The sequence below is a fragment of the Zeus faber genome (assembly GCF_960531495.2).
Source record: "Zeus faber genome assembly, chromosome: 1".
NCBI lineage: Eukaryota > Metazoa > Chordata > Actinopteri > Zeiformes > Zeidae > Zeus > Zeus faber.
This window is the reverse complement of record NC_137193.1, coordinates 49,098,064-49,110,199: the sequence shown is the minus strand read 5'-3', so window position 1 is coordinate 49,110,199 and position 12,136 is coordinate 49,098,064. Positions and strand designations below refer to the sequence as shown.

At 41.5% G+C, this 12,136-nt stretch overlaps 1 protein-coding gene across 1 annotated transcript in view; it reads right to left on the bottom strand.

Annotated features, from left to right (window-relative positions):
* negr1 (neuronal growth regulator 1) overlaps positions 1-12,136 on the bottom strand; it is a gene marked incomplete at both ends in the record, with an annotated part of 188,173 nt that overhangs the window by 72,422 nt on the left and 103,615 nt on the right. The window contains one exon of the mRNA XM_080005177.1: positions 4,209-4,340. Coding sequence (XP_079861303.1) covers positions 4,209-4,340 — 132 coding nt within the window. The remainder of the gene's footprint in view (positions 1-4,208; positions 4,341-12,136) is intronic.

Sequence of the window (12,136 nt, the reverse complement as noted above, 5' to 3'; positions counted from 1 at the left end):
AGTGGACGTTTGCATGTGCTGGACGTAACTGGTCTCTGGGAATTCTGTTGCTTGACAATGAGAAGAGCTTCGAATTCATCGTAGCATGCGAGGCCAAAAGGCAGGGACGGGCATTATTAAATTCCCAAACATGCCAGGGCTTAGTTTTGTTTTCATCACTTCAGTGTGCTTATTTTAATTAGTAGCCCTAATCTGTAATTAGCCTGGAGGTCAATTATACTGTTGCCTAAAAAGCTGTAATTATTTTGCAAGAGGAAAGGCGTAATTTGGACATGCAATTAATTAGACTGTTGACTCTTAAAATGTCAGTGTCATGTCCTCCTATGCTGTGCCATTAGACTGATAAAGGGCAAATAGCGCAGAAGCAAACAGTTTATTTATTTGTATTCTTTCATCATGAAGAAATGCTTCTTTTAAGGAATTAGGCAGGGGGAAAAAAGGCTTCCATAACCAACCAACTCCAAATTGAATTTCAAATGTGTTTCACACATTTGAGCAAGCACACCTCTCTCACTATTAGGTACCCATTTTACTGTCAAAACATGGGGAGAAGGCAGGTTTTTAAGAAGTTACTTCCTCTGAAATCCTTTAAATGGCACATTTGTGGCACTGCAGCTAACACAGGCAAATTGATACCTTCGCAATCGTTCCAGGAGCACCCGCCAAAAGGTAGAGTGCCTGCAAACACTTTCTTTCAGGTAAAATCGAGCACACTGACAACCTTTTGTTTATACAAGCAAATGGGTGCTGGCAAAGCAGTTGTTTTTTCCAACTCATTCCCAGCTTTTGTGTCATCATCGTCCCTTCTCTTTGAGCTGGTCAGCGTCAACCCGACACCTTTATCCTCAGCCCAAATTTGCCGGGGCCAATATCTCACCAATTCCCGTCTGACCTTTTGTGGCTCTATAGAAATATACTGATGTGTGACTGAGAGGCTTGTATAATAGAATGGAATAAAGCCCAAGCCCATCTCTCCTTTCCCCTTGCGATGGGATGGTGAAGGGGTGGCGCGGAGTGGTCCACCAGCTGGCCAATCCCTCTGCCCGCTGTGGCCAAATCAAACCGCTCCATTGGACAACCTCAATTCATTCATTCTGCGCCCTTATCTTTGTAAATGAGCTCATTTGTCACAATCCATCACGCGTAATTTTTCCACAGTCTCATGCATAAGGTCTACACACACACACACCATACACACAGCACGCACGCAGGCACGCACACACGCGCGCACGCGCACACGCACACGCACACGCGCACACACACACACACACACACACACACACACACACACACACACACACACACACACACACACACACACACACACACACACACACACACACAAACAAACAAACAAACACACAGGTATGTCCATAGACATAACAATACACAGATAAACCAAATCCCATACAGGCAGACAAATGACCAGGTGATTAAATGGGTGATTTCCATACAAAGTAGAAAATAACCTCAAACCTTGACTTCTGAACTCCGCTGTCGAGCTTGTTTATGCAGCTGTTGTAGTTGTTTTCTACTGCCAGTGATGAACGGTCGCCATAAAACGCCGGTGCCTTCACATGAGGTAATACTGACGCTAGGAACTCACGATACGGACCAACCATAACTCAAAAAAGACATCGGTAATAGCCAAATATTTATGACTGGATGGGGAGAGAGCAATGAGATTTGCACATGGCGTGGACACAGAAATTCACCTGGGCTCAACTAATTATTGCAGATGGCTCTTGAATAAGGGCTTGTCATTAAATACAATAGATGAGACAGGACAATTCCAAAAATGACGACTCTTCTTAAAAACACTGGGCAGGTAGATCACTATAATTGCTACAAGCCTTCTTTCCATAGTAATTAACCGTGAATCAACCATTGAGGTGACATAAGTTTGTGAGCTTCCAGAAGTCCTTAATCAATTTTGGACAAATTAGCATGATGTTGTAATATCAGATGTTGATACACATCTTAATAGCCAGCTAACTCAATTTCTACGAAAGAGCAAACAATTGAAGCGCCCTGTAAAATGAGAAAGGAGTCCAGAACATGGAGGATGAAGCAAGCCAAGACCAGGAGACCTTGCACTAGCTCACCTGTATGGGCAGTGGGTTGTTAAGACACACATTAACATTCCTCTGAGGGTATTTTGAAGTTTCCTCCTGTAACAAAATTATGTGATTTATAGATTGTACCGGTTGATATGTCAACTGATGACATGCCAAGGGTACGGCCAGCGAGACTTAGATTAGGTCCTTGGAATTTCCTTGGCCTTGGAATTCCTCGTCAACAGTTGGTGAATGTATCCTCCAGTTATATGACAAAGTCTCTCTCTCTCTCTCTCTCTCTCTCTCTCTCTCTCTCTCTCTCTCTCTCTCTCTCTCTCTCTCTCTCTCTCTCTCTCTCTCTCTCTCTCTCTCTCTCTCTCTGGTGTCGTCCAGTGGGTTCTTTACCTCCATGATTTTCCATCACCTTGAAGAGCCTCAAGTACCATAATCCACCTCTAGCGAACAAATCCACCACATCTGCATTCATTGGGTTGGTGAGATCCTTAAGTCAGTTCAATTAATTTTCCACCAGCCATGTCAAACTACCCTCCTAATGTGCATGAAGCTCACACACCTTCATTTTTCAATGGAAATAGGCATTCAATGGCAAAATAGTTATCCATGTTAGGACACATACTATTTACTATAAATAAAAGATCAGCCATATCTCAGCAAATATATTCAAAAACTTCACCTGAAAGCCATCCATTTAAATCATTGACAATTTAGATGCAAAAATGATTCCAAATGTTCACATCTCAAACATCTTCGAGTCAGTGGAGCGGGAAACACTACAGCTTTGGTCCACAGTGGTGAAAACACAAAGCTACTTGTAGTGGTTTCAAAGGCTTTGGAAGCATGTGAGCCAAGTCTAACAATCTCACTTTGCAATGTAAAGTGATTAAAAACAAAAATAATAACAATAATTCTCAATGCAAGCTCTGCAGATCTGTCAACTTCAGGTCATTTTTTTGGCGAATGGCCAGTGCTACTTACAATTATTGGCTTGGTGCTTGGCAAATAATAAATCTGCTCCAAAGTAGTGGCCAAGTATGCAGGCAGAGGTTGAACTGTGTGGCAGAAAAGGTCTGCCTAATCAATTTATTCACTTTGAAAAATTGATTCCCAAAACCGAGCACATGCAGTAAGATCGTGAACCCTCATTAAAAACTCCAGCTTCTGTCTGTGACGCCATATCAGTCACGGAGAATGTCTACGATTCTGCTGCATAGAATGTTGTTAGAGTCGCCGAGAAATCTAATTGCTGAAACAACGGCTCTATATACACAGCCTTTGTGCAGCGCTATGAATATTTAGCTCCTTACATACTGTACTGTAGTTAGGGCCTGGCCCGGCATAGAAATAATGGCAACAGCATATCACTTAATAACAAACACAGGATTAAATGACTGCAGACAGAGCGCACCATTAAAGAGTCAGCGGCAGTTTTATTTCAATCCAAAGTGTAAAGTGGTTTTAAAAAGTCCTCATTTGCAATACCTTGTGTCAGATGCCAGAACTAAAGTAGCACCATTTGCTTAAAACTTGCCTGATTAACTTGAAGCCTCTTTCCCCCATTTTCCATTCCTTGTCAGTCTTTAACCCAATCTGATTGAAGGTCCATTCACAGAGAAAATACTTTAACAAACAGCGGATAAGGGTAACACTTTTGAGAAAAGAAAGGGAGGAGTAATTAATGTGCTCTTCTGCACATACTTTTGGAGTACATTTCCATGTGCCCGTGATGACCAAAGCCTGGTATCATTCATTAATGCCCTGGCTCCTCATTACTGTCTCTTCACACTTTTAAAAGACTCATTACCTGCATAATGGAATGGTCTTCATAACAGCCAGACCTTTCCTTACTGTGAATTAATCACCTCCCTTCCCAGACAAAAAAGGGAATTCTCTCGTTAAATATTAAGAAACTTCACACTCGGCACTTTCTGCTTTGTCAAAGTTATACTTGATGAACGCTCCGGGTGCACTTTGTCAGAAAAAGGGGCCCCTCTCGGGAAGATGCTTCGGGACATTGATAGCGCTGAAGGTATCCACTGGATTTTCTTTCCCTATCCCTTTTCTGCGATTATTTCAACAGCTCCAATGGAATGGAAGCCCGAAAAAATAAATAAAAAAGAGAGATGTACTTACAATTGACTGTGACTCTGACGGTCTTGGTGTCAGGAGAGGCAATGTCGTTTAGAGCACTGCACTCATAGTCCCCTGCCTGGTCCCTGGTGATGCCCGTGATGTTTAGATATTCACCACTGTCGTACTTCCTGGCTGTGATGGAGAAAATAGGTGACAGTTAGATTTAAATGTAACAGAATACACACACACAAACACACACACACACACACACACACACACACACACACACACACACACACACACACACACACACACACACACACACACACACACACACACACACACACACACACACACACACACACACGCTGAGCCAGTTGTGAAGACATACAAGCCTGAATGCATGAAATGCTATATTAACCCATGGAACACAATGAAACAAAAAACATACTGCACATACAAAGTAATAATAATTTTGCTGCAGAACCAAACAAAGGATCAAACTAGGAAGACCTGTTCATGGCGTCCAAAACATTGACGGCCTATGAGCCTGTTAACTTCATGGCATCGGGCGTCAGGCGCCATATTGAGGCAGAAATGGAATGATGGTGTTTTTCCCAGTGAGCTGCTCCAATAAGTCAACTTTGTGAAGTTGGAGCTAACCTTTGGAACGCCGTCAAGCCCAATGGCTGGATGCACATGTCAGTGTTTGGCAGCAGGCGAACGGTGCCAAAGACAATAATACAAAACACTATGGCTGGCACATCACTGACTGGAAGGGCTGCAAATTCAAACAAGCCTGTCCACCTTCAAACCAACCAGGACAAACAGTAACTATTGTAGAAACTAAAATGTCCACAAATCCAGATTCCGTGGCTCCAGTTAACAGTCTTGAGTTGAAACAAAGAACTTGAGTCACAGCGTCGAAGCAACTTTAAAACAAACTAAGTAAGGGGTCAAGTGCAACGATAGGATAAGATAAGTAAGATAAATAGTTCCACAGCAACGTAGCACACTATTCACCCTATAGAAAAAACAAACATTGTCCTATAGATGACAGACCTAATTGCTGTGATGTGAAATTTGACATATCCGCATTCAAGTCTTCCACGGAAGATCTCTGTAGATGTTTCCTTTTGCTAGCGTTAGCATTAGCATGTCGGTGGCATGAAATACAGCTCAAGTTGTCACCCATTGTTAACAGACAACGCCATTGGCCGCTGACTGCCGGAATTGACCTATCAGAATTGAGTAGTGTGTGTGTGTGTGTATAGTATACACACACACACACACACACACACACAGCCAATATTAATATACACACACACACACACACACACACACACACACACACACACACACACACACACACACACACACACAGCCAATATTAATATACACACACACACACACACACACACACACACACACACACACACACACACAGCCAATATTAATATACACACACACACACACACACACACACACACACACACACACACACACACACACACACACACACACACACACACACACACACACACATCAGTGTTAGAAAATAAATACATTTCTGTACTAAATTCCTGCTCCTAGATTAAAAATAAATAAATAAAAAAAGTAATTTCCATTACCTGGTCCCCCGCCCAGACATAATGAAGCTTCATAATTTTAGGAAAACCTTGAACTTGAACCAGGAGTATTTTACGCAGCGCACCGTTTTCAAGTCAGCCTTGAACAAACGGCGCTGGGTCTCTCCAAGGTCCGTGGCCTAAATGGCTCTAATGACCACCGACGAGCCTCCCGTGGGTAAATGGGATCCAATTAGGCCTTATTGGTCATCTGCATTTATTATTGATGTTTTAATTGTCAAACACTGAATTCCTTTTTTTATGTTTATGCGGTTTAAAAAAAAAAGTGTGTGTGTGTGTGTGTGTGTGTGTGTGTTTTGCACGGCTGATTCCATTAAACAGAAAGATGGAAGGAAACAAATCAGAATGGTAACGATTAAACCAATTTGACTGAGTGTGCTTGTCTAATAAATAGTAATAGAATATCAGCAGGTAGCGACTGCTGTGGATATATGAGAGAGAGAGAGAGAGAGAGAGAGAGAAAGAGGGGTGGGTAACCTAGTTATATATCTAAATATTTGAATTGCCATTAATTGCCATACATAATATTTTTTTCTCTCCATATCTGCATATATTTGAATGACAATGTTAAAAATGTTCCGTTTTATTTTAGGTGACATCTCTAATTAACTGTATATTTCCGAACTGCATTATTTATATAATTGTTTTGCTTTTTACTCATGGTTTAAATTCAGGTTATCTATACCTATCTGTGTGTATATATCTGTGTGTATATATATTATACATTGGATGTATATATATATATATATATATATATTAATAGAGAGAGAGAGAGAGAGAGAGAGAGAGAGAGAGAGAGAGAGAGAGAGAGAGAACCACAGACCAGCAGAATTAATTCTATTATGGAACGGCGCTCAGTGTGAAATGTATTTTTATACAACTCCCCGGGGGAGGTAGTGGTAGAGGTGGGGTTGGGGTGGAAGGTGGGTGGAGGGTTTTTGGGAGGGATGGAGGGGAAGCTACCAAAGTGCAGCGTCAAGCAGAAGTCAGCTCAACATACTCATCAGAAAAATCTCATGGAGATTAGATGCTGACTCAGCGCTACCTCACCAGATTGTATTCAACGCCACAGTCTAGCCATGGAAATGCTCAAGGTTCTCCTCTAATGTTCTACCTTGACCCCGCTGTGCTATTCTGCAAAGCTGGAAGCCCTGGAAGCCATTTTAGTGCCTACTACAACTACTGTACGTAAATAAAAAAGAGAAAAGAAATCACTATGGTCAATGCCAAAAATGAGTTCTCTAATTCTCCTTTCCCTGGTCACAGACTGTAACCGTGGCGGGTTCCCCTACAAGAAGGACCAAATCTCACAAAAATAAAATCGCACCTTTCATCACGAGTCACGACTAATAATTATCACTGTCATGCTGGAACTACACCAGGCGCAATGGCACCGCGTACGGGCGTGGCGCGGCACGCCCGTACGCGGTGCCGTAAGTGCACGCTTCCTATTAAATCCATGTTAATCCTCTGTTACAGCGCCGCCGGCCATGTGGGAGCAGAACACATAGTAGAACACACACGGCATTTCTCTATTTTTACTCGAGTCTTTTCCATAGAAACACAAGATAAAACTACATAGAAATGTTTTTGTAAAGAGTGCAGTCAATTAAAATATGCTTTACATGATTCTACATTGTACCAGAGACCTGCTGTCGGATTTGCTTATTGAACAAGACCCGTTTTAAATACAAAGAACAAACATACATGTAATACGTAGAAGTAATGCAATACAGTACAGACCCATCCTACTGAGCACTTTCAACAATTACAGTTGTAGTCACGTTCCAGTTATATTAAAACATATTCATGGCAGACTACGATAAAATCAGTTTTTTAAGCTTTTTTAACTGGATAACTGTTAGACTTTGTTTAACTTAAAGTGTATGCAGAGATCATAGGACATATTGTAGGACAGTCTAAACAAGATCAACATTTTAAAAAGTAATAAGCACAAATCACAAATTTCAGAAGCTTTATGTTTATTTTACACACAATAACTACGCTGCACCAGCGTAGTCTCAGGCTAGTTTACATTTTTTAGTTTCAGTGGATTTGAAACACTTTGACGGCGCGCCTGGCAAACTGTCGCAACGCACTAGTGTGTCGTGGCCCACTAGTGGTAGTAAAACACTTATCTAGACAAGACAGTGCTCAATGCTGAATACATGAAATCCAGGAAATGTTTGATAAAATAAAAGGGAGCTGTGGAAAGTGCCGAATAAGCAGACAGAGCCTCAAATATGAATGAACAAGTAGGAGACCAAAACCACTGCACTCAATTATCTCCGTTTTACTGAATGTATTGCCACCTCAGCCTTTATAGATTTTTGTGGGCCACTGGTGGTTGTACATTCTCTATTCTTTTTTTATAGTCCACTGTTCATGCGACCACTCGTAGCACTTAAATAGCCAGGTTACGGATTGTAAAGGAGCTGGAGCATGGTTTCCCACAGACTGCCCACTCGGTTCCCCATGTTGCTTTTCTCCACACGCAATAAGCAGGTTGCATAACACAGTTGACCTACACAGCGTTCTCAATGCAGCGCTCCACCTTCCAGCAGAACATACATCTATTGCGCTACTGGTGCTGTTTCTATTGCGTTTATTACACAGTAGGAAACCTACATATATATAAATATATACCTTTTTTCGACAATGTGTGAATTGTTGATACAGAGCTTTATTGTTATTTTTATTTTTATTTATTTTATGTTGCCACATTTTTTATTTGTACTTGTACATTAGGTTTATTGCATATTGGTATTTTTTTCTATTTTTCAGTTCATTTTTAGGTTAATTGTATATTTCCATTTTCTTTCTATATACTTTTTTATTACTGCCTATTGTTGATTGGCTATCAAGTCAAAATATATATCCATATAATTCTTTATTCACAATTCTATTCAAATCGATAAAATAAAGGGCACCATTAAACTTTCACTTTCATTTTGGAGTTATTAGTTGAATCTTTAAAGCAGCATAAGGTAAAAATTTAAATTAACAAATTAAATGCATTTCGAGTACTCTCATCCCACAATGTGCAAACTTTCAATCTTTCGCCTTCCATCCGGGGAAAATGTAAAGTAATGTTCAGGAACATTCCATGTTGCGGTTAGTGTGCTATAACCATGTTATAAGCTGTTATTGGTGTGTTGTGGGCAGGTTCTAATTAACATTGTCTCCCTTCTTGTGTGCCAAGTAAAATTTGATTATTTTACTTAACATTGGGATGGGATTAGATGAGGATTGGGAAATCCAAGGGAAGGAAAAGTTCAAACCAAGAGTTTAAAAGTTTCTCCTTGGTAAGTTTTGGCCAAAGCGATATCTCAAGGCAGAACGATGCTCTCATGGCTCTCCTTTGTCATTTCAGATCTTCCTGTTCAGTGTCGATGCAAAACATGAGGAATACATACTATACAGTATAGTGACTTGGTTGATGACGAGAGAGGAAAAGGTCCCAACATTAAATACAAGCATGGCTGTGTTGGTCAAGAAAACTGGGAAAAGTAACTGGGCCACTCATTCATGTTTTAACTCGAAACCACCAACATATGGAGTGACTCCTCTGCGCCAAAAGTCTTTGGGAGCAATTATCTTCATAAATACCACATTTTATTGATTTTTATAAGTTCTCGGCTTCGAGGGAAGACACCGTGTCTCGTTGGACACATTACATTTCCCCTCTGTATTTCTTCCCCCACATGCAATACAAAATGGAACATCTAATGTGAAGACAGGTGTAAACAACAACACCCTGGCGCTAACCACAGGCGGCCGTAGGGTTCCAATTAAAACCGCTGGAGCTGAATCTGCCAAATCGCATTGGGCCGTGGTGGCAGAGACACAATATCGCTGGCTCTGTATCTGTTATGGAAGCTTGGGGCGGATGATGACTCAGCACGAAAGAAACTGCTAATGGCGTCTCAGAGATGGTGCAACGTCGGCCGAGCTTAATTAAAACAAGTCTCCAAGACGGTGTTTTCTGACCACTAGTGTGACGTGAGAGGTGGCCAGGTGCGCAGGCAAAATGTTTCAAATTCCACTTAAAATACATTCTCCCAAGAATCATTTAATTTGGTAAAAATTATTTACTTTGGTGGAATGCAAAGAGTAATTCCGTTACATTCAATATGCTAAGTAACTAGAACTTGTTTTACCTAGGATTTAGTAATGATTTTCTGGTTGTGAGTCAAAGATTCACTCTTTTGCTGGAGTGACGCCTGACTCCGGAGTCATTTAGAAGATTTGTTCGCTATGAACAAATTGTTCACATTGTTTGTTCGCATCTCTTGCATCACTATTATTAGCCCATAATAATAAGCACAGTTATATAGGTTTGAGACACTCTCTAACGTTTTTACTGAAATAACAAGTGTGCCGTGGTAGAAAGAAGGTTGTGAAACACTGTCAGACAGTGAGAATGGAATTATCAAAGAGACTATCGCAGCTAATGCCGACATAACCAAACCCCGTACGGTCAAAGCAATAGGACAGTTCTTTTTTTGCTCCGGCGTCCATGGCATGAGTTCACCGTCTCCCCGAAGACGCCTTTTGCTCCAGTTGTTTATTCCCAAAAACAGGGTTTTATTCCAAACTCCGGGCTGTTAGCTTAGCTTATTTCACCTCTGATGCTCCAATTCAGACCTGGTGTTTATATAGTGTTAGGGGCGGGGCCATGAAAAGTACTACCCCCCTCTAAAAACTCTGGACTACAAAAATGGTGAGAAACAGTTTAAGTCTAACTCCACAATTCAGTACTATATCGTGCAGTCTTTTCACATGTTTTCAGCAATTACTTTTTAAAATGTATGATGTGTTTAGAAACAAATCACTGAATTCACTTTACAGGGACTTTAAGGCTTGGGTTAGTGTGTTTGACGACATGCACTACTTGGATATTGCATCCACCGCTGAACCCTCACAAGCAGACATGAATTTGATTTGTCCATTAACTCGAAAGTTTAAATGAATAAACACAAATTGAACTATACATGCCTACAGACCTAATTAGGATTTACTCTCACTGAGGAGGAGGAAGTCTGTGTGTGTGTGTGTGTGTGTGTGTGTGTGTGTGTGTGTGTGTGTGTGTGTGTGTGTGTGTGTGTGGGTTTCAAAGTGGATCTTGTTGCATCATCTTTCCCTGACTGCACAATGGTTTTCCTATTGATCGCAGGCAATGTGGGGGTTTCAAAGGTCATGGAAGTCATTAAAGCGGAATTGCATCCTAGGGTGAGCAATATATAAATATATATAAAGCATTTCAATCCAGAAATTACAGTTAACCGAGTGCAAAGCAAACAGGTGTAATGTTATGGATCCTGGGAAAGCAATAGGAAAGCAGATTATGTTGAAATGACTGCTATTGTATGATACAGTATGCAGGCGCAGAAAATGTAAACAAAAGAGCTTCAACTGTCGACATTCCAGGATGGTGTGAAAGAGGGTTTGTTATGGGGTGTTTAGGAGACTGACAGAAGTACATCTCACCTTGAGGGAGACGTCACTCCAAGCAAATTAAGATAAATCACAGTGAGGTTAATTTTGCATTCAACACTGGCACTGGCTAAGTGCCGTGCTAAGCAACAGTAAGCAATTTCCCACATTGTTGTAGGGCGGGGGAGCGCTGATCACACTTCCTTCAGGGCTGCAAGACACAGATATGGGGCCAGGCATTGCTGAGGAATCCATTAAGGCATAGAGCTGCATTTTCTGCTTCAATTTATCCTTTTTAACTCTTGAAAAACGGAGAACTACCCACGCCGTTGTTAGACTCTCTCCCTCTCTCTCGTCTTCCGCTCAAGGCTCAAGGTGTGGGCCGGAACCAGGGGCAGGAATCACGCAGAGCACTGCAGCCGCCTGAATAAACGCCTGTTTGTCCCCCTCGAAATATCCACCCCTTACCCAGATCCCTGGCTGTCAATCTAAAGGCTGCTAAAAGACAGGGGAATGGAATGGTTTCCAAAAGAGCCCTGAGTCACATCTGGCTGCATGGGGGCGCCACCTGTGTGACCCTGCTGGAAACCGTCTAGATATTTAGCCCTGTTTGGCCGGGAAATAATGTGATGTGGTGGAGGCAAGGTTGAGAGATCTCTGTGATCGTGTGGTTTGGAAAAAGCAGCACCCGCAGATGTATGAGGACAGGAGTCCTGAATCAGTGAACATATAGACCCTCACCTCTCTTCTCTGGTGCTGCCCAGACTCAATTAGTCTTCAGAAGAGGATATATCTGTAGTACAATTGCATGTCTGCAAAATCCACCGGAGTAAAAATGCACAGAGAGCAATAATTAATTTGGACACGATTGACCGTTTACAAAGTTATGGATCAAAAGTCCTG